The following is a 22,639-nucleotide window of genomic DNA, read 5'->3' on the forward strand; positions in this document are numbered from 1 at the left end:
GCATCGGTGTTTTTTTTTTATTTCAAAACTATGATGATTTACACAAGAAGTGTGGGGGGACAGAGGGGCCAATTTCATAATTATAATAATAATGCTAACTTTATTTATATAGTTCTTATCTAAACACTTTTACAAATTACTTCCAAAATACAATACATACTATAAGCAGGGCTTAATAGCTCTGTTCAAACACATTCTGTACTTCTAAAAAGCCTGGAAATGCTTTCAACAGATGTTTATATTTATTGTTAAGTGACATGCTTTTAAAGTGGGTCCTCTGTGTGTGTATATATATATATGTATACATGTATTTAAAAAAAATCTAAATATAAAGTCCCATTGTAGAGTAAAGAAAACAACAATTCATATAATTTATATGAAACACACTGTGAAAAAATCCAGAAGATTATCCTATATTTAATTTCTGCCAATAGATCCCTTTCACCTAACTCGTACACACTGAACCTTTAAAGACTATTGACAGGACAGAGGCACCTCAAGGGCCAATCAGATTTTAGCTTGGGCCAGTTTTGCCCAGTAGTTGCAAACATAAAGATGAAAATGAGGGGTGTATTCAGTGATGCTTTCCAGTACGCAGATAAACAAAAATGCATTTTGCTGGAGAGAGATGGACCCATGAGGTTTTACCGGAAACAGTGGGTTCTGTTAATGTCCTCTAATGTTTGTGTGGTTTTGCTCACACCCCTTTCAATACTGCTGTAATATGAGTGCCCTAAAATCTTCACTTAATGAACTCTATAGAAGATAACTGCTTCTATAGATCTGCGTGAAGTGTAATTTACTAGAGTTTTTCAGGAGGAATTGAGAAAAAGAGGCACCCAGTTTATGTGTAAGTAATGGAGGTGTTTATACAGTAATAGTGTGTGATGGTCTTAATACCTTACCACAAGTGGCTGGCATCTGTGTTATTCCTATAAGCTGTGCTAACAGACTTTGCACGAATAGCAAATATCAAATTAGAAAAAGCAACACATTTCTTTTGTTATACAATCCAGTTGTGTGTGTCTGCAACGGAAGTAAACATTCCTCAAATATATAACGTTGAGCTGTTAGCAAGAGCAAGGGCAGTGTCTGCATGCTCTTTACTCTAAATGCCACTTTTATTGAGTCTGATTTTATGGGCCTGCACTGAAAAAGTGAACTCAAAAGAGTCTGGGTCTCGTTGTGTTACTCAGGCTGAGCTGCAGCGTCTATTCTCAGGTGTGATCCCACCACTGAGCGGTACGGGGGCTTTGACCTGCTCCGTGTCCGACCTGGGCCGGTGCACCCCTCCTCAGGCGACCTGGTGGTCCCGGGCTCCCCCAGGAGAACCATATCGATACCGACCTTAGTGCGGACACCCGATCAGCACAGTCCGCTGCAGCTCAGAGCTCCAGAGCTCCACCGATCCTCCAGACTCAGCCTCCCGGACACTGGGATCACTGGTGCGCGCCACCGCACCCGGCGAGAGCTTCTTCATCCAGAGAGGTGAAGAGGTGCTGCTACACTGTGACGTCATCGAAGGACACGCTCCTGCGCCATAATATTTAATCATCATAATAATAGTATTTATATCGCACTCAAAACAAATAAATCAAGTCTTAAACTAATAAATTAAAGTTGTTTTGGACAGATGAAGTTAAAACTGAACAATTTTACCACAATCTCCAAAGGAATAAAAAACTAAACCAAAGGAGTATATCCCGGATGACGTCACTGTGCAGCAGCACCTCTCCACCTCTCTGGATGAAGAAGCTTTCGCCGGGTACGGTGGCGCGCACCAGTGATCCCAGTGTCCGGGAGGCTGAGTCTGGAGGATCGGTGCAGCTCTGGAGCTCTGAGCTGCAGCGGACTGTGCTGATCGGGTGTCCGCACTAAGGTCGGTATCGATATGGTTCTTCTGGGGGAGCCCGGGACCACCAGGTCGTCTGAGGAGGGGTGCACCGGCCCAGGTCGGACACGGAGCAGGTCAAAGCCCCCGTACCGCTCAGTGGTGGGATCACACCTGAGAATAGACGCTGCAGCTCAGCCTGAGTAACACAACGAGACCCAGACTCTTTATATTGATGGACACACAAACACAGTCAAATATTGTCTTTATATGAAACAACAACTCACACTCGCTGTGTTTTGATCTTATTTCCATGTTAAACCCACAACTGTTTGATGGTCCTACACCGCCTCCACCTGGAGGAGAGGAGCAATGACCACAATTGAAATTTCACTTTTAATTTCTTAAAAGACCAATATCAAAATATATTTCAGAATGATCAAGGTGGTAATTGTCTGCAGATGGATCCTGCTGGCTACTCCCATGAGCTCTGTGCAGTTAGGGAGCTGGCAGGAGAAACTCCACAGAATCTCACTCAGATATTTGGCTTCTTACATACAAACCCTCCAGAGAATGTAAGGAGATTATCCATAGTTCAGATCATGTCTGAAAGCAGCTCAGGTGTGATGGTGCGTGTGTGAGCGTGTGATTGTGTGTTTGGATGGGGGGTTGTGTGTGTGTGGTCATTGCTCCTCTAATCCAGGTGGAAGCAGTGCAGAGCCATCAAACAGTTGTGGTTTTACCATTGAAATAAGATCAAAACAAAGTTAGTTTGAGTTGTTGTGTCATAAAGATAACATTTGACTGTGTGTATCCATCAATATAAAGAGTCTGGGTATCGTTGTGTTACTCAGGCTGAGCTGCAGCGTCTATTCTCAGGTGTGATCCCAGACTCAGCCTCCCGGACACTGGGATCACTGGTGCGCGCCACCGTACCCGGCGAAAGCTTCTTCATCCAGAGAGGTGAAGAGGTGCTGCTACACTGTGACGTCATCAGGGGGACATACTCCTTTGGTTTAGTTTTTTATTCATTTGGAGATTGTGGTAAAATGGTTCAGCTTTGACTTCATCTGTCCAAAACAACTTTAATTTATTATTTTACGACTTCATTTATTTGTTTTGAGTGCGATATAAATACTAATATTATGATGATTAGATATTATGGCACAGGAGCGTGTCCGTCGATGACGTCACAGTGTAGCAGCACCTCTCCACCTCTCTGGATGAAGAAGCTCTCGCCGGGTGCGGTGGCGCGCACCAGTGATCCCAGTGTCCGGGAGGCTGAGTCTGGAGGATCGGTGGAGCTCTGGAGCTCTGAGCTGCAGCGGACTGTGCTGATCGGGTGTCCGCACTAAGGTCGGTATCGATATGGTTCTCCTGGGGGAGCCCGGGACCACCAGGTCGCCTGAGGAGGGATGCACCGGCCCAGGTCGGACACGGAGCAGGTCAAAGCCCCCGTACCGCTCAGTGGTGGGATCACACCTGAGAATAGACGCTGCAGCTCAGCCTGAGTAACACAACGAGACCCACACTCTTTATTTTGATAGCGACACACACACAGTCAAATATTGTCTTTATTTGACACAACAACTCACACTAACTGTTTTTTAAATCTTATTTCCATGTTAAAACCACAACTGTTTGATGGTCCTACACTTCCTCCACCTGGATTAGAGGAGCAATGACCACACACACACACACACTCTACATCCATATATGTTCTAAAACGTAGCAGTGATAATTCATTCTGGACTAAAGTGGTGAGCTGACCAACAGACTGACACTACTGTTACATGAGCCATGTTTTTACAACAGCTGCAAACACAGGGAAGTATAGAAATGAAAGTGAAAAAAACAAAAGCTAACGTGAAGAAATATCTCCCTACAAATAAAGTTAGACTTGCCTCCTGGTTTGGTGCATTAAACTGCAAAAACACCTCATCACACACACAAACACAGTCGACCTACTAAATTCATAATTTAGTAGGCAATCAATGTTCCACTCTGCTTCTCAACTAATTTGTCATTTCTGATTCAGCACACTGAGTTTCACACCTTCATTGCACACAGGATGTGAAAAAGCCAGAGGTGCATCACATTCTTATTTAAATAAAGACTGGGTTAACTATTAAATATGTTAACACGCCTCCTGTCAGAACATCTCTTACATCCTCTTCCTCTTGACTGTGTAATTTCCTGTGACAGTTTGACTGCTGCTGTGCCTTCACTCGGGCAGTTTGATCTTTTGAAGCATGAGCAGCACGGTGGGGCTCATGTGGCTGTGGGTCTGGATCATCCTGGACTCTGGGGCGTCTTCAGTCTCGCTCCCAGAAACAACCGACAGAAGGTTCATTGATGAATGTGTGAGGGAGCACAACAGGGCACGGTCGTCTGTCAGCCCACCTGCAAGTTACATGCTGTACATGGTAGGTGAAGCAGACACTTTGAGAGCTGCTCAGTATGAGGGACGGTTGACTGATCTTTTCTGCCTCTGCTAATTCAGACCTGGGACGAGGGCCTATCCCTCATTGCAAAAGAATGGGCTGAGCACTGCGTGTTTCAACACAACCCCAAACTCAACAATGACCCCAGCGTGCACCCCACCTTCTCCTCTGTGGGGGAGAACATATGGACGGGCTCACCTTCCTTATTTGATGTGACGAGTGCCATGAAGAATTGGGTGGATGAAAAGGAGCACTACGACTACCAGGGGAACAAATGCAGCTTAGATTGTGGCCACTATACACAGGTTAGTCCCAAAAACATAAGGTGCTTATTCTGTGTTTCCCAATTTGTGTTAAAAATCACAAACCCTTTCTTGAGGATTTAAATATAAGAAGAACCTTATATTTACATTTTGTCTGCAAATTACAAAGTTACCATGTTGTTTCCAGGTTGTGTGGGGAAGCAGCTACAAGGTTGGTTGTGCCGCACATCTGTGCCCAGGTGGTGTCGCTGGCTTCGATTCCAAGGAGGGTGTCGTTTTTGTCTGCAACTACGCTACAGCGTGAGTTGAACACTACAAACAACACCTTTTAGAGTTGATGATTTTAATTGGTTCAACCGATGACATTAAATTATCAACAACAAAGATCCTACTAACGCACAGGCATTGTGAGTGATTCAAAAATCGGGTGTAATCTTAAATCCCTGTATGATAGAGATCCATTGCTCTCCAAAAAAATATAAGACATCAGTGACCCACATGGCTTTACTGCTAATACACACACACACAACAGAAATATTCTACCTAAAATATGTGAAAGTGATTGAACTTTGATGATGGTGCCTCATGCAGGGGTAACATGAACTCAGCGCGACCATATGAGTCTGGAGGTGCAGCCTGCTCTGGATGTTCAGGCTCCTGTGTGGACCGTCTCTGCCGTGAGTACTCAATCCTGTTTGACGTGATGCAAATACACCGTCCAGTCCTTTACATTTTGATTTAAAAAACACTTTTTGGATAATTTTGTAAAATATTTTCGTCTTTTTGAGGTGCCCCGTGGAAAAGTCACATCACATACCTTTTAGAATCTTCGACTGCCACCAACAAGTCACTTAATAAAAGGCTGAAAAAAGGGGTGGAGTACACCCAACACTCTGAGAGAGACAACCATTCACACTTTTTCATGTTACAAACTAAAAGGAGCCTACTCTTCTGCTGTTTCCAGGCGACAATCGGAGCCCAGTGGGAGCCCCAGAGGTAGCCCCTGCCTCGGCTTCGCATTACCCGGACTACTTAAATATTTTGATTGTCCGGCCCATGGGTCTCCTCCTCACCTTCATCACAGCGTTTGCTCTCCACTACCGCTACCCTGACGTCTTCTGCTATGAATAGTCTCCTCCGTTTACACTTGAGCAACATGGACATCAGAGTCGGACAGTGTTAAGATGAAGATCCTGAGAAATCACATTCAAGACGACAAGAACAGGTTTGATACCACCATGACTGTTTGACTTTTGACCACTAAAATCAAATCAGTTCCTCTCTGAGTCAACGTGTTTTATAGTGAATGTCTGTACGTACTCTATGTAGATGGTAAAAATATGCCTCCTCATCTTACCCAGTCCTCACTACTCCCTCTCCCATATCCCCTGTACCCTCCCACCCTCAACCTTCCTTGTGGATATGTACTGAACTTAATATAGTGTAAGTAAATATAGTTCATGAAATGTCTCTGACTCTAGATAATTAGGGATAAAATCAAAAAATAAACCACGTCTCCTCAAACCAGTTCAGTTTCCCACATCATTTATTTCCAGATTCATATAAGAATGTTGGTGCCAGATGTGATACAATTCTCCAATGTCTGTTACTGATTTATCACGCTCACAAGAACATCGAGACGTTGACCTTTGACCACCAAAATCGTATCAGGTCATCCTTTAGTCCAATTGAACATATGGACCACATTTGAGGAAATTACCTCAAGTCATCACTGTGATATTATCTTCACTAGGATGTCTCTCTTGTCTCTGGCCACTGGCTGTCTGCAGCCCGGAGGCATAAAAATAAGAGGCAAGTTTTGTTTGTCTGATTCCAACTCCTGTACACACACCAGTCTTTATTAAAGAAGAAAATATATTTTTCCATATTTAAATATTGATCTGACCTGACAAACTCCGGGCAATTGTGATCAATAGAAAACAACAGGTGAGGGAGACAGGAGTATCAAACACTTGGTCTTCAGAGAGAGAATATACAGGAATAAAAAAGAAATTCATCACAACAAACATTGTTCAAAATAACATCTGTGACAGTTTGTGTGTTTAGATGGAAGCACCCACAGCTTGTCTGACGCTCCGTCCTCTCTGTGAGTCCTTACTCCGTCCAACGCGTATCACATCACATGTGTAACGACAGTGGAGTGGTCGGCCTGGGATTAGCTTTTGCTTTTCGATTTGCTCTTCTTCTTTTTCTTGTCTGTGGGAGGGGGAGCTGGGCTCACCGGCGGAGCTCCCAGCTTCTTGGTTTTGGCCTTTCGTACTTTCTCCTTGATGGCATTGATGTCCAGCTTTCCGTCTGTAGGAGCTGTGACACAGTCAGAAAAGGGGTGAGTCATACTTTCAGTTTCAGACACGTTTTGTATTTGAGATAAAGGCTCGTTTCTGCAGTTCTACCTTTAGCGGTCTTCTTCATTAAAGGCTTCTCTTTCGGAGGAATGAAAGCTTTGTTCCGTTCTTCCTGCTTCTTGGTCAGCGCCTCAGCTTGTTTGACCTGAGAAAGAGGAACAATGACAGTCACTTCTCACAACATGTCATAATTTCTTCTGCGTTTAGGACGAGTCACTGCAGTATTTTACAGGTTTATAATTCCACATATAATTAGACACTGCTCTCAGACAACTTTTTTCTTTCTCCCCCTTAATACTCTGAAGCCCTGATAATACTCGTGGGCCGGGCCTCCATCAGATCCTTCCTACTCAGAGCTGATTGAGTTTAGGGTTAGGGTTAAAGTGTGTAAAACCCCAGCTCGAGTACGGCTGGACTTTGTTCCTGTCGTCTCAGTCGTGTGAACACACTCCAGGTTGACTCACCTTAATTTCCTCCATCTTCTTCCTCTTTTTCACGCTCTCACGCAAGAAGAATTCTCCGGTGGCCAGCTCTTTGTCAACCTACAAAAGAATAAACAAATGTTAAAACATGTTTGAATAATTAAAGGATTTTTCCTTCAGCTCCTTCTATTAATGTTTAAAATGAATTGCATTTTCAGATTTTGATCATCTAAACTTATATAAGACATGTGGTGTTGGTCTATAGCGCAGTACAAATTTGAGTGTGTGTGATATTCTACTAGCTAAAAACAAGCTAACCATTCTTCATTAGACAATGCTGAGGTAGTTTTAGAGATATAGAGTGGGAAACGTGTGCTGACCTTGCTGTCTGGCTGTGCTGGAGGGAACGGAGTGTACTCCTTCTTCACGCTCTTCTTCTTGGGCTGCTTGCGCTTGGACAGGTGCTTGTGGCGGAACGTGGGCAGAAAGCGTTCCCAGCTCTGGACCCGCAGGTCAGGGTCTTTGGACAGCTCCCGCTTGATCATGAGCGTCTGATGATGCCAAACAAACCAGTAGGGAAAGAAGGGACGAGGAGTGAGTGCACGACAAAATGGGACCCTTTGCTGGTGATGCACCAGCAAAGTACACAGGTGCCTCTCTCATGCCCTCAGCTCCAGGTCGCGCCAGCCTTGGCGTACAACCCAGAGATATTTATTTCTGTCACGACATCAAGAACAAGGATGGAAAATATCTTCATTGGGCATGAAGGCAGCCTGTGCAAGTCGGACCAGTACTGCTGCTGTGGCAGAACGCCTCTAAGTAGCTGGGTTTCCCTCAGCAGCCTGAACGTACCTTGATGTTGTAGATGGGGTGGATGTTCTTCATCGTGTCCAACACAACTTTGCGAACCTGAACAAAGGAGAAAAATATGATTTAAATGATTATACATCCTCATTTTTTTGAGTAATGTGCTATTCTGATTTTAACATTAATGTTCAATATCTAATAAGCAGTAGGCTCAATAGATAAGTAGATTGGGCTGCGTTCTAACCTCCTTCAGGCCGTTGTAAGGCCCCAGGGCCGACACCGTGTTGCCCTGCACCATCACATAGCAGTTGGTTAACAGCTCTAATGCCTGGACGGAAGAAACAGGAGAGTGAAGTTAACAGAATTGATAAATTGTTCCATTGATACAGTCAGATACTGTGGCTTATTAGAGGAAATGCTGCCCCCTAGAGAGATTTACAATGAAATGCACCAGAGACATGGTAAAGTGAAAGAACCCCATAAAAACGAGGTTTCGTTCACACAGTAGCTCAATTATTAAAATCCGATGTTTTTCCAATCATATGACACAGGGTTTAAACTTACAATAGCTTAGTATTTTGATTGGAATATTGAATATTTCTTATAAAAGAAACATATTTTATATTTACTGCAGCAGTGGAGCAAACTGGGACGGGTTTAAGCACGTCAGCCTTATTTAATATTTTAGCATACCTGCTCATAGGTCATATCTGAAGATATAACAAATAAGAATATAATGTGATCTTGCTTTTATTGTTGTTGTTGTTTGAAGTGAAGGAATTAAGTTACTGGAGCCCAAAGTCTTAATTCTAGGGTCAAGAACAAATAAAGAAAGTAGAAGTGCTGCAGCCCGACAGATATGATAGGTGTTCGATAAAAGCTGAATGCTGGTATGGTCCTTACTTTTAAGGTGGAACCTTTGGGACCAATAAGCCGCTGTCTTCGCTTCACAAACCGCTCTCTGTTCCTAACCAGGGTTCCGATTTTGATGATGTCACAGGCCCCGTCATCCTGTAATATCCGAACGGCCTGGAAGTAAAAATAACAGCATGAAGGGAGTAACAAAGCAACGTAATAATCAGGCACCACAACAGCTTTTACTGCTGTGAGTGTTTTACTAAGCAGTGCGAGCTTCAAAAAACAAAATGTTAAACCACTTTAATCAGCAGACCACAACCCAACATATCCTGTGTGCGAGCATAGTGATCATCACCTGTTCAAACGGGACACTCCTGGCCAGCAGCTTGATGAGGTCTCTGGCTCTTAAGATGGCGTACGGGTCAAACGTTTTCTTGGTGGTGTTAACGGTCATGCTGCCTTCAATCAGGTCCAGAGACACTTTTATGTGCTGAGAGAAACATAATCAACATCACACAAGATTAAAACGGCTTGAAGTCAAGAAGCAATAGCTGAACTACATAGTACACTACAACATAGTCTGATGAGGAAGGAAAGATAACTTATTTATTCAGATTAACATATATTTCAGCTGGAATGGCACATTGATTAATGACTTTGAAACATTGTCCATGTCCTCCACCTCATGTGACTCAAACTGCAGCAACCACAATAAGCATTAAATGTCCAAAGAATCCAACAATTAATAAAATCATGCACACAATTAAGAGATGTCATGGTTTCATAATTTATTAAGTACAAAATACAAATGGAGTTGTTAAAGAAGGAAAAGGTTATCAGTATCTGACTTCATTTATGGATCTATGTAAGCGACCAATGAAAACAAATTCCTATTGCCTGCAGACATATTTATTTCGGGAACAACATGGAGTGTTTGGGTTGTTTTCAGTGCATTGGGTTCCAAGAGGAAACTTACAATCTCTCCTAAAGCCTTCTCCACGAGAGGCCAGCACTCTCTCAGGTAGGCTTCTCTGTATTTGGGGAAGAGGGTGGCGAAGCTGCTCTCCTCCAGGAGACCCCGGGGGTTGTCATCTTTGGTGAAGGGCGACTCTTTCCATCCATCGGGAACAGTGAGGAGATCAGATTCATCCCCTGGATGACACAGAGATCAGAACCAAGATGTTTTTTCTCCATGTCACTCAAACACAGACTCCTCCATAATAATTACATTATAAACCATAATAGAAATACAAATTTAACAAGGACATCAACCATTTTTGTTTTATTTTAGGTATATAAATATATCACCACCAGAACTCCAATTACAAATAGAAAGTGAAGTGAATTTAAAGGATGGATGGTTCGCAGAGACAGCTGATGACTGTGGCAGCCACATGTGATAATGTATCACAGAGCAACTGACAAGTAGGACATATAAACATCCTGTATGTTAACCAGGTCACAGCGAGGCAACGACTAACTCTCTGGTTTGACGCCTACAAGCAAAGAGCACATGACACATGTCCTAGTTTACAGAGGCGATAATGCGATTTTTTTTTCAATATGATCCAAGATCACTAACATTACAGCTCAAGGATTTGAAGAGTATACACAGTTTGCTTGTGAGTTTTCCGTTGGAGAGTTACGTGAAACAACAACAGATGTTTACAACCCAGCTCAGCACACACTTGTTAGCTCCAGTCGCGTGTCTCACAACCCGACATCTAAACACCGGGATGAGCAGACCCATTCCGCCATGTTTCACACAGAGTCGACGATCGGGTGTCAGGAGACAGTTTGTAAATCCACAGCATTAAGGACTCACCTTCATTTTTAGTCTTTTTAGCCTTTTTCGCAGTTTGTGTTTCACTCACGCCGTCTCCCGTCGTGGAGGACGCCATTGTTGAGTGAAAATGGAAGTGACGCACAGGGTTTTCTTCTTCGCGTAACGTTGCTCTATGACATTTTGTAATCAGATTACCACAGCGCCACCTTGCTGCCAAACATGGAAGCTTGTGTAAGTGAGCACGTCTAAAATTATGTTCTTTAACTGAGTATTTCATTTAACCAGATGTTTACTTGTTTTAAAAGAGAAATACAATGCAGCGTGTTATATCAAATATAAAGACTTTAAATGTCACCTTCAATGTACTTGACACAGGCTCCAATATATAATTTATTTTAGACATCCCACTTATTTACATTTAATAGTCGTCTCACAATTGCACCATGGTAATATATCAAGATACCTTTTATTAACAGTCTATATTAGCAACCTGGATACCTGACAGATTTTTCATTTGAATAATTCCACTCCGGTTGTTTAAAATTCCCTTAAATTTGACACGACTTTATTAAAACCAGAGCCACAGTGTCTAAAAATTGAGTGGCCTTAGTTGTTTAATTTAAAAACTTATCATGCCCTTATATTTAAATTTACTGTTTTATTTTATTGTGATTTGTCTTTTGTTTAAAATGTGCTTTTTAAATAAACTTGACTATAAGTTGAAAGAAGATAAAATTGTCTTCGTTTGTAAAAACCTATGCTCCATTGCAAAGTTAAGTTTCCAAAACGTGTTTCATTTCCACTGTGGACAGATCTGAGTGGGTTGCTCTGCTGAATCTGAATAATTTGAAGAAAAACTGAACCAGTTTCATTTAGGATTTAAGAATATATTCCTTTTTTAAATATATTTATTCAATGCTTAATTTCCCAAACACTGAGGACAATAGAGATGTTATAAAACATTTGACCTAAAGTTTATCACCATATCCTCATAGTCTTGCAACACAATCACTAAGGAATACTCCCTCAACACTATTTGGACATTTTTGCTTTCGATTGAAGATCATGAAAAATAAATCTGAGAAATATTGTGTAAAATAAGTTTTAAAAAAAAACAACGTTTTGAACAATAACTATTGTTTTCATTGTTTTGTGGTGAACAGTCATAAGTACACAAGACTCGTCCTCATAAATGTTTAAAGTATTTTATTGCTGCTGACGCTGTTTATAATAAGTCATGATTGCCTTGATTGCGATCACTGAGAGCATGGCTATGCCCAAAAAGCCCATTAATCCGGCCACAATGAACATCATCTTCGTGTGCTCTGGCCCTGCAAAACAGATGGAGACAATTACTTTCAACAACTCTGTATTTAAAGTGTACATATGTTTTTGCGTCTGTTAATTTAACAATCAGTTCAAACCCGACTGTATAACAGATCTGTTTTTAATGGGATACAATATTGGCTCATTTACAAAATCCAACATTCCAGATAGAAACTAAAATCTGTGACAAACTACACCGAGAAATGTCATCCTTAAACCTAAATGTACAAAATGTGAGCACATTCACCCCATTAGGTTAACATCAGCTCCAGAAAAATGAATGAACCTCTGATCGAACCGTCCTGCAGTGAACACCCACCCACTGGAGATAAGACAGATCGTGATGCAGTAAGACAAACTCACAGTGAGAAGAACGGTCTCCTGACATCTCTCTATTGATGACAATTAGAGGTCCAGCAGACACTACAGCAGCAGGTTTCCCCTTCTTCTCCGTCTGGAACACTGATCTCTTGCTGCGCGGCTGGCTGCTGCAATTCTACAGCAACAACAAATGTGTGAAATTTAGGGAGACTGGACTGGACTGATAACTTTGCTTGTCCTTGTTTACGCTGAACCAAACAAGCCTGCATATGGCATTTTAAAAATATGGTATTTTAAAAATCACATGTCGGCCTTCTAAAATCACAGATGTGATGTGTAACACAGCAGTGTCTGTGGCTCCAGGACTACCGCTGTTCCTGGTTTAAAGGTGGAACAAGCCGTCTGGATAAAAAAGGACCCAGCAGTCATTGTGTTTGAAATACAATCAGATGTTGAGACCATATCTGGAGGAGGAGGTGCAGTGCAACTTTATCACACCGTGCAAAGAATCTAGATATTAGGAATGATCATTAAAGGCAGGTATGGACTTGTAATTGTAAAATACATTCAGTGACAAGCTGTCAGTTTACCTTTGTGCAGTCTTGATCATGAGCACATATGTTGGCCAGGCAGTGAATATAGATGTGCAACCCTTTGGGCATGCTGAACATCTGCACAGAGAATCTGCTCCTCTGCTCCCGGCCGTTAACGGAGAGCCAGTAGAGCGTGTCGTCAACAGGACAGCTGGAGCAAAGAGGAGGAAACTCACCGTCACTCAAAGCAACTAAAGCAGGCAGGATATGATGCTGTGAGGCAAAGAAACTGATAAACTGGTCTTGAGCCAGTCACATTGCAAGAATACCCATCCTGCAGCAGAACGCCCTGGACGGCGTCCTGTGGGTCGGTGCTCTCGGTGGCCCAGCACGACTCCACCTGCAGCAGCACATCCGAGGCGAACGTGTTGTTGGTCTGCAGAGCCACCTGGAAGAACAGTATGTCCTCCGGCTCCAGGGATATGATGTGCGTGTAGCTAGTTGTGTACGACTCGTTGGTGAACAGGGTCATGGTGAGGTACAGCTGCAGTGATGAGTTTAACTCCACGAGGGAGTGAGAGGAGAGCCTGCGACAAGAGAAGGGTGGAGATTGGAGGATGGTTAAGACAAAAGTAAAAAGGAGTTCTTATATGCTACTATTCAAACAAAGATTCTGATGAGTTTAGGCAAATGATACAGTGTGGAAACGCTGGTGTGTAATATGGCTCACCATTCCATATCCACGCCGACTTGTGCCTTGCGAACATAATGTCGAGGGTAGACACACCTCCAGACAACCGTTAGGTCCCGCCGGGTTATCTTCTCCTCTTTGGTTAGGGTCACGATCAAAGTGTTTTGGTATTCGATGTGGGTTTTGTTCACCTGGAACCAACAGAATCACAGTGTCTGTACACTTCGATCACGGCTCAAATTAGCATACGGGCTCATCTGCCCCCTCTCCCCACCACTGTTTGTAAGATCCCTTCCTCTAGTCTTGTTAATTAACTCATTTGCAATTACTTAAATACAAAAAAACGACACTAGATATCAGATGACAGTGGGCCTGCGACCCTGGATCAGGGCTTGGCATTTGTACTATGAATCACTTCTCTAAGTATCAAAAGAATAAGAACAGGCCAGAAGATTGAATAGTCTATCTCCAGTTGGGCCCAGATCAGTGCTGATTCAATTCCTGCTTTTTGGATTATGAATAAAGGCAGGTCTGAATGGATGAAATGTCTAACTTTATCTTTGGGTTTTTTTATGCATTACCTTTAATTCCCACTCCGGTATAAGATAAAGTGTATATTTTGGGTTCATATTCTCTAAACATACAGTTTAGAGTACTTTATCTGTCCTCACATCCTCGTACACAAACTGCACATCCACAGGCTGACGTTTTATAACCTTCAGCTGAGCCCGGTCACTCACCCGCCTCTCTGTTCCACAGGCAGACGATTTCCGCGAGGTGCTAAAGTAATAGAAGGTCTCGCTCTCGTCCACGGAGCAGCGCCCGTCGTTCAGCCTCACGTCGACCTTTCCTCCGATGTAAGAGGTCAGGTAGGGTTTCGCTATTCCACCCGACATGAGTTTGTCCAGACACTGGCTGAAAAGGCCCTTTTCTGTGTGAAGACAAGGGGAGCAGAGGGAGGGTAGGGACACCAATACTGATTCCATTATTATGGTTTATACAGAGTAACAACAGTTATAACTAAATGTTAAACACTATAACATGCAGTTCCTCTAGTGGCCAATATACTGCATGTCTGTCAATTCCTTTCAGTGTGATATAATTCATTCTGGATTCCAGAGAGCAGATTCTTGAGTTACCAAAACGTCCATTAGGATGATATTCTGGCTTTAAGATGGCCATGTTCTTACATTCACTTCACAAACCAATCACAGTCTCCCTGCTCCCAGTTTTAAGTCAATTGGAATTTGTTTACATGGACACATGTTCCAACTAGTGACCTTATTCAGAATAAGACATTGATTATAGTGTTTATGAGCTCCTAATAGAATATTCTATTCATATTCCAGTTTACATGAACAGAGCATGATCTAATGTAGACTTGCATGATTACTTGATAGTGTTTTACCCCAACCTGTAACAGTTTAATACCCGAGTACTGTTTGTTTTACCATTGTTAATTTTTTCTTTCCAATTCTGCAAAAGCTAAAACTTCTTTTGATTTTTGATGTTGACAAATCCTGTGAAAGCTCCACTAGGACGATATCTCATTCAGACTTTTGTCTTCAGATAGATATAAATAGCGGTGAAATTCACTTTGCTCAGGTCGGTACCATACAGACTATGAACCAATAAATAAAAACAAATAACAAACCGAACAAACCTATTAAGATGCCTATTCTGAGACAAAAAAAAAAAAAAAAAAGGATTCTAAAAGATATTTTAAAAGAAAAGAAATAACTACAACTGCGTCTGTGTCTTAATCCGGTTAATAAAAGCGTATCGATTGCCATCTTAATGTAGTGAGCTCACAAAAAGGTGCAACTATACCATTGCAGATTGCCTTTGAAGCCACCCGAGGTTCGCTGACAGCTCTCACATCGTAGAATCCATGTTGGCACACGCAGGCGAATGAGCCCAGAGTGTTGATGCACAGAGAGTTGCGGGGACACAATTTGTGTTTGGAGGCGGTACACAGATCTTGACCTAACAAAAAAAAACAAAGCCAAAGCAAATCAGAGGATTATGAATTGACGAGATGTATTAATAGAAATGTGGGGCTGACAGTGACATTAAACCAGAGTGCACCGGTTTTCACCATTATCACCCACCGTTCCAGTGAATGACCCCGTCTCTGACTGTGATGTTGGTCGCGTTCAGAGAGCGAATGTGATCCAGCTGGTCGTCCACAGACAGGGGAACGTCCTGGTCCGTTTGAGAATCGTCAAAGGACAAAAACAGAATCTCTGTCTTGTCTGGATCCTCTGCAGGTTGGAAGTTGGCCAGCTCCACACGTGCCGGCTGGTCGAAATCCTTCAACAGCTCCTGCAGCTGAAGACACAAACACGCAAAGGTGAAATATGACAAGAACTAAAGTGGTAAACTATCTAAAGGAAATAATTGTTGGGTTTAAGTGTATCAACCAGAAGTAAGCTAATGTTCCCCATGTCCTATCTGTTAACAAAGAGAGGGTGTAAGAGAGGGTGTAGGGGTGTAAAGCCACTGAGGCACCTGAGGAGTGAATGTTCCACCGGGAAATAAAAGTCCATTTCTGCCTATGCCCTCTGACCCATATGTAAAATCACCTGGGGTCCAGTGTCTTCAACCAACAACTAACTGAAAAGTTCTAAAAGTTAGAATTCAACTAGAAAAACAGAAAGCCACAAATAGCTCCAACACAGGCGTTCTATGTTATATACTGCAGCGAGCCACCAGGCAGCTTCACTCTCCAGAGTTGTTATTTCACATACATTAGTTTGATGTAAATCTCAGACTACTGCATGAGATAGGAGTTATCATTGTTGCAATGACGCCACAAGTCTCCTCTGGATATACATTTCGATGAGTGCAAACGATTAGGATGGAAACCGAGTCTGCAGAGTGTGACACCTTGTCTTTGAAGATCTTCTTCATTTCCTCTCTTGGCTCTGAGGCCTCATCCTGGAGATCCTCAGGCAGTGACCAGGGAACCATCATCACGAGGCTGTCAAAGTCGAACTCCAGCTCTACAGTAACAGGAAATAAGAGAAGGTAGGTTTACTGTGAAAGATCATGTACATCATGATCAGATGTGGAACTAGATTTCAGAAGAGATAAATGTTTTTTTCTTTTGTAACGGTCTTAAAAACATGTGTATCACTCATAGCGTTCAGTGGATTATCTTGAGGACAAGATGAATGGAACTTGTGAGTCAAAATAACACCACACGTCCCGTTGGAAGGTGCCTCGGACTGACCTAGGTCCAGACCAGGTCCAGCAGCTCCAGCGGACCTCAGAAGGAACCCTAGAGAGGAATTTGCTCCCTGGAAACACAGCTGAGAATGTTCGGACTCCCACTCTCCGTCACATTCCTCCCACACGTCCAGGATGTAGGTCATCCCCTCGTCCAGCCTGGGGAGGTGTAGCTGGGCGTCGGCCACCCGGCTGCTCTTGATGGCGGTGCCGTTCTTCAGAGACAGCTCGTACAGGAAGGCCATGGCCGACTGTTTGGAGGTGCCGGGCGTCCACACGGCGGTGGAGTCGTTAGAGCGGAAGGAGAGCTCAGACACACCATACGGTCCTGGATACACAGTTTAAAGACATATTCGATTTATTGTACTGTACACAGAAAATCAAAAAAAAATTACAATCAAGGCCCAAAGCAACAGAGTTGAGCTTTCTCACTAATACATCACAAGGTGCAATAGTGACTGTTCTGATAAGACAAAATAAATCTTATCTGCTTTCACTTTTTCCAACTCATAAGACAATAATATCTGCTGCGGTTGCTGATTTATAAATTGTCTGAATATATATCTCATCACTGGCTGGATTGTGGGGAACTGGTGAAACAAACGACACATCCTTCGCTGCCATATTTGCCTCCTGTGACCCCTACACTCCATCCTCTGTTTGCAGGCTGGTTGGCCAAACTACAGGGCAGCCACAAAAAAAAAACTGAGTATAGTTAAAGTCTGCACCAGTAAAAGTTTTCATTCTTCGTTACCTCTCACCAGAAGCTCAGCTGCTGGATACTGAAGATCCTGCACATAACGAAAGCTATACTTTCCTCACACTGCACCATAGTTAGACTACAAGGAACCACTCAGCCTCTATAGCTGCACCACATATACCAATGTGGAAATGTTAAGCATTTATGAGGGAACAGAATATATAACTCGGCAAAGCGTCTCAGTAACTTTTCTTAAATGCGCGAAGGTTTCTAAATTCATTTTTATATTATCCGACTAAATGACGCTCAAGCGAGCACATCCCTCCTCCAGTCGGCCTCTGTGTTACCTGTGTGTGCAGTGACCGTCCTGGTGCTCATGAGCACAGCTTCTCCACACAGCGCCTCCACCGTGGCCTCGTACTGTTCGCATGGCAACAGCCCCCCCACAGTGTAGTTGGTCTCGAGTGTGGTGCCGTGCAGCGCCTCGTCGTTGTAAACTCGGAACCTGGAGATGAACGAGGCGTTGGTCACCTCCCAGCTCAGGGTGTAGTTGTCGGGGCCAAACGACGACTGAGTCAAGGCCCAGATGTTGGAGTAGACTGAGGAGCAGAGAACATCTGTTCAGCTCTACAGTGTGAAGATATCATAATACTCAGAGCTGCTATCTAGAGCCAATTAATAAAAGGTGGTTTATAGTTTAACTCCTGCCTCAGAGCTAATGCATAAAACAGAAACAGACTTTGTGGTTTAATATCTTTAAATCTAAATGTTTCAGTGCGTCCTGGGTTTCTTGTGATTGGTAAAAATACCCCAAAAGTGTTTCCAAGTAGCAGTCAGAGCAACAAGACACCGAAAATCTTTACTGAGATCAGGAAAAACTGATTCGGCAGCTCCTTCAAGTGAGACAGAGTTACTTCGACCACAAGTGATGATTAGTCAAAGAAAGGAACACCGGCAGAAGAAGAGTTTCCCGTTCGACCTCCTGAGCCTCAATTTATATCTATAAATCATAAATCCAGCGTAGCTCATTTAGTCAGTCCACGACCTCTGTGCAGGACTCACCAGAGTTTCCATCATTCAGGATCATCTCGCTGTAGTGGGACTCCAGCCCTGACTGGCAAACGGTCTGTAGGCCAAACCTGACCCTGCTGCAGGGCTGCAGGCCAGACAGGGTGAACGCAAAGCCCTCCTCCTTTAACCAGAGGCGCTCCTCCTCCGTGATGTGGTCGGTGCCGTTCAGGTAGAAGGCGGTCAGGAGGAAGTGAGAGTACTTGAGGTTCTCGGGACAGTCCCACGTCAGCGATATGCTGCTGCTGTTCCATGACATCACCTCAAAGTCTTTGGGAATGTCTGGGTCTGGAAGAAAAACAAGAACAGACTGTGAAGGTGTTTAAAATTACTGAAAAACACAACCTGAGGAGGGAATCTGTGGCTGAATCTCTGTATCTAATCTGGGAAACATCCTGGGGGTTTTACACTTTAGTCCATTAACCAAATAATACATGAACCTGACATTACAGTGACAAAATTCGATACCTTTGTCCATTTTGTTAATCTTCTCCTCAGACATATGCTAGGTCACTTTACCAACAGGTGAAAAATACATTCGAGGGACAAGAAAACTATTTAAAAAGGTTCAGTTCAACAATATACATGTATTTTATGTCATTTGTGTGAACTGGCCCTTTCAGGATGTCCTCTAAATCAGCACCAGTATGTACCAGTGAGAGCAGAGATGCAGATGAAGGAGTCAGAGCCTGCAGTCTCCACACATGCCACATAGGGGCTGCAGGAGTCCAGAGCTATGAGGTGGTAGTGGTCCAGTCCAGTAGAGTCCATGCCGATTATGGCATAGGAGGTGGGATCAGTGCGGTACAGGGTCACAGTGTGGTTGTCGTCGGTCTTTAGACCGTTCTCCACCCAGGAGAGCAGCAGCATAGAGGAGCTCTTGGACTCAATCTTGACAGGGAGACGCAGAGTGTGGCCTAGGACCAGAGAAGACAGCAGGTCAGTCATAAAAAGGGTTGGAGGATGCCGAGCTGCACTCAAGGCACAGTTCCCTTAAATTCAAATAATACACACCAACAGACACCAGGTCAATTAATATGTCTGAGGGTATTGATCATCTCATCTATCATCGAACACTCATTTCCCAGAATGCTAAACTTTTCCCAGAAGAAGTGGCTCAACCCTCAGACGTGCTCGATGTACAGCAAACACGACAATACCCTGAAACAATGCAGAGACGCACACACTAAACACAACCTATCAAATAATCTCACCAGCAGCTAGAAAGAAGTCTTCATCCTGGTAGAAGAACACTGTTCCGCTTTCACATGCAAACACGTCAGTGGGATTCATTGAGTCCAGGAAGCTCTGCAGAAGGTATAAAAGTTAAAATACACAGTAAGATGAATGTGTAACATTATGAGTATTAAATCAAGGAAAAACCAAATATATGTATAGAACTGCAGTTTGATGAATGTTGTGTCGAAAGTACCTCAGTGGCTTTTTCTGGTTGCCTCTGGGGTTTGGGCAGACCTTTGATCTTGTTGAGCCTTATACCTTAAAGTGACAAAACTTCATTTAATATATAATAGTACAATATACACCTAGTGAGTATGAATCTCCAACCATTGCAAAGCTTGCAGGCTTACTTGGAGAGAAAGTTAAAGTCCATGCGTTAATGGCGCCACCATACTTCAGGGTGAGCTTGTTTTCTACAGCCGGCTGCACCGTCAGGGAGTTGACTCTACCCCCCCTCCATATGGACTTCAGTGCCGTGCTATTCAGCCAGAGGTTTCCATTGTGTCTGAAAGAATAAAAAGATGATACAGCACTGGCACATTATTGTCCGTTTATTGCTACCGTGCTTATTGACATGAACACACACTTGATTTAAATCCACAACTGACCAATTGATCTTCGGTTCAGTGTGGAAGATGACTAATGTACTTTTTTCAGTAGCCCAAACTAAAACCCTTTTGAGTTTTTATGACAAATGAAGGCTGCCACATGTTGGCTTTCAGGTTTGGAAGGGGAGGGGGAGGGGTTTTCAACTGCAATATGCAACTTCACCACTAGATATCCCTAAAATGCAACTACCTGAACCTTTAATTACGTTTCTTTTGTAAAAATGTTTCACCTTTACTCTTAGATGAAACAATTGTATCTGCCGTCATTGGATTGAGATTTTGTATCATATTGTTTGAGGTCTTTGAGTTTAATGACATTGCATTGATTTTTTTTTATTTGTCCTTTTTGTCATGGCTGCGTTGAAAGGCGCCAGACTGTTAAAGTTATAATTATGATTCTGTCCACAGGCCTGTCTTAAATATCATCGGACATAAATAAAATAAATTGAAATGAATGCCGAATTCAAGAGGGCAGTATAATAAGTCAGTGGGAGCATTTTACCATTGCTACAAGTTTGCTGCTTAACAGAGAAACAATACATGGGGTTTTTCTGAATGAGGTTTGGCATGGGGCTCTAATTCAAATGCACTCAGTCAGGCACGAGCTTTTACAAATAAAAGCAAGACATTGAAAACAGCTTTTACCTTTCCATAGCCTTGTTCTTACTCATCCAACAAATAGAAAATTGTGCATCATCCGTGTCTCCTGGAAGAAAGTGCACGCAAAGAATCTCTCAAAAGTCTGTGTGAAAAACTTTGATTTCAACAATAACCTCGGTGAGACAAAGAACTTGATACTCACCAAACGATATGACCTGCGTCACCAGGATCAGACAAATGGAGGAGAACTGGAAGGAGTTCCTGAAAAACATTTAAAAACAATATCAATCCACTAAATCTGTCTGAAGATGATGTTGATTCGATAACTTAGGAGTTATTTCCCTACATTTTTCTTGTATTCTTTAGTGAGTCACTGTGTGTTCATTAGAATGAGGTGTGGAGGTGACGCTCCTAATGAGTGACAGCTGTGCCCACAAGCACTGACCTCTCCAGTGGGAACAGGAAACAGACCATCATGGGTATTTAATGTCTATCCCACTGATACCAATACTAATCGTAATAGTAACACCTGATAATCAAGATAAATTGGATACATGGATTTCAATACTCTATAACAGTTGATTGGCCAATACCTTGAAATGTAAGATACCCAAAGGAAAATCAAAAACCATATATTCATTAAACTGTTCAAACCTATATTCTGTGTATTTAAAAAAAAACCATAAAGGTCATGCAAGGCAGTGCAGTTTATTTATGAATGTTATAAAGGGACATTTAAAACAAACAACAACAAGATAAAAGAAATGGATTTTAAATCAGAAAGTAGAGTTTAGAACAGTTTACAAGCAAAATGAAAGAGATATAAAAGAGTAGAGTAAACAAGGTAATGAGGTTAAAATAGGCTCATTATAGATAAAAAAAAAGTTATCTCAATTTATGTAGAAGGTGAAAAATTCTACAAAGAAATAGACATAAATTAGCAAAATAAGAATATAATAAAATGTGATGATGGTATGTAGGTTTTCAACCTGGTTTTGAACATATCAGTGGATGGAGCATATCTTAAGACCATCAGACACTTGTTTGCAGCACAGAGACTAAAAGCTGCTTCAACTTGTTTGGAAAAATCATGATCATTGCTGCTTCCGGCTTCAGAAGCTCGTTGAATAGGATGTGCTGAGTTTCATAACAGAGAGCAGAAGGATTTAGAAAAATAAATAAATAATGTGATTCTGTCTATGGTAATAAATTCTCAATCACAAATCATCCCAAAAGTGTATCGTTTTTCTTAACTGAATTTAGGCTTGAGTTAATTTAAATGAAGAAAAGCACAAAGATTGTTTGACATTTTATAAGGTTTTCCAATTAACACAGGATACTGAAATAAAGCCGACCCCACTCGCCCTGTATCATTATCACTATCATTATTATTCTAAGGATCATAATCATAATTATTCTCTCGCTTTGTTGCTGTTGTATTCTGTTCCTTTCTTTGGCAACTACTTTGTACTTGTTATTTTTCTGATTGAATTATGCCATGTTTGTTTTTGTATGCAAATGTTTTTTTTTCACACATTTTAAATC

At 42.3% G+C, this 22,639-nt stretch overlaps 3 protein-coding genes across 3 annotated transcripts; 1 reads left to right on the forward strand and 2 right to left on the reverse strand.

Moving 5' to 3' along the window:
* Nucleotides 1-4,002: 4,002 nt before the first annotated feature.
* glipr1a (GLI pathogenesis-related 1a) lies at nt 4,003-6,065 on the forward strand. Its single transcript, XM_062383162.1, has 5 exons — nt 4,003-4,257; nt 4,335-4,580; nt 4,726-4,838; nt 5,130-5,215; nt 5,503-6,065. The coding sequence occupies exons 1-5, from the start codon at nt 4,084-4,086 to the stop codon at nt 5,667-5,669; spliced, it is 786 nt and encodes a 261-aa protein (XP_062239146.1). The 5' UTR covers nt 4,003-4,083; the 3' UTR covers nt 5,670-6,065.
* Nucleotide 6,066: 1 nt separating this feature from the next.
* krr1 (KRR1 small subunit processome component homolog) lies at nt 6,067-10,911 on the reverse strand. Its single transcript, XM_062383161.1, has 10 exons — nt 10,817-10,911; nt 9,968-10,143; nt 9,347-9,481; nt 9,037-9,162; nt 8,378-8,461; nt 8,179-8,235; nt 7,707-7,877; nt 7,369-7,446; nt 6,953-7,049; nt 6,067-6,863 (listed from the first exon to the last, which is right to left on the reverse strand). The coding sequence occupies exons 1-10, from the start codon at nt 10,890-10,892 to the stop codon at nt 6,715-6,717; spliced, it is 1,149 nt and encodes a 382-aa protein (XP_062239145.1). The 5' UTR covers nt 10,893-10,911; the 3' UTR covers nt 6,067-6,714.
* A 1,055-nt stretch (nt 10,912-11,966) lies between these two features.
* LOC133948519 (uncharacterized) lies at nt 11,967-21,549 on the reverse strand. The gene is made up of 19 exons (XM_062382326.1): nt 21,441-21,549; nt 21,297-21,355; nt 21,140-21,200; nt 20,237-20,391; nt 20,080-20,144; nt 19,862-19,955; nt 19,301-19,564; nt 18,642-18,935; nt 17,927-18,178; nt 16,884-17,207; nt 16,538-16,653; nt 15,760-15,979; nt 15,479-15,634; nt 14,389-14,579; nt 13,688-13,839; nt 13,287-13,544; nt 13,015-13,168; nt 12,467-12,599; nt 11,967-12,108 (listed from the first exon to the last, which is right to left on the reverse strand). Coding segments are annotated over exons 1-19 (3,075 nt in total). The 5' UTR covers nt 21,443-21,549; the 3' UTR covers nt 11,967-11,983.
* Nucleotides 21,550-22,639: the final 1,090 nt, after the last annotated feature.

The sequence above is a fragment of the Platichthys flesus genome, chromosome 23 (genome assembly GCF_949316205.1).
Source record: "Platichthys flesus chromosome 23, fPlaFle2.1, whole genome shotgun sequence".
Taxonomy (NCBI): domain Eukaryota; kingdom Metazoa; phylum Chordata; class Actinopteri; order Pleuronectiformes; family Pleuronectidae; genus Platichthys; species Platichthys flesus.

What these genes read in the sequence shown, in the direction of transcription:
- glipr1a (XM_062383162.1), top strand. Translation starts at nt 4,084, where the DNA reads ATGAGCAGCACGGTGGGGCTCATGTGGCTGTGGGTCTGGATCATCCTG. An exon ending in ATTGTGGCCACTATACACAG is followed by an intron (nt 4,581 to 4,725) that starts GTTAGTCCCAAA and finishes TGTTGTTTCCAG; the next exon opens with GTTGTGTGGGGAAGCAGCTA. An exon ending in GTCTGCAACTACGCTACAGC is followed by an intron (nt 4,839 to 5,129) that starts GTGAGTTGAACA and finishes TGCCTCATGCAG; the next exon opens with GGGTAACATGAACTCAGCGC.
- krr1 (XM_062383161.1), bottom strand. Translation starts at nt 10,892, where the DNA reads ATGGCGTCCTCCACGACGGGAGACGGCGTGAGTGAAACACAAACTGCG. An exon ending in ACCCCATCTACAACATCAAG is followed by an intron (nt 7,878 to 8,178) that starts GTACGTTCAGGC and finishes TGGCATCATCAG; the next exon opens with ACGCTCATGATCAAGCGGGA. An exon ending in CAGCACAGCCAGACAGCAAG is followed by an intron (nt 7,447 to 7,706) that starts GTCAGCACACGT and finishes ATTCTTTTGTAG; the next exon opens with GTTGACAAAGAGCTGGCCAC.
- LOC133948519 (XM_062382326.1), bottom strand. An exon ending in AAGAACAAGGCTATGGAAAG is followed by an intron (nt 20,392 to 21,139) that starts GTAAAAGCTGTT and finishes TTATTCTTTCAG; the next exon opens with ACACAATGGAAACCTCTGGC. An exon ending in GACTTTAACTTTCTCTCCAA is followed by an intron (nt 20,145 to 20,236) that starts GTAAGCCTGCAA and finishes TGTCACTTTAAG; the next exon opens with GTATAAGGCTCAACAAGATC.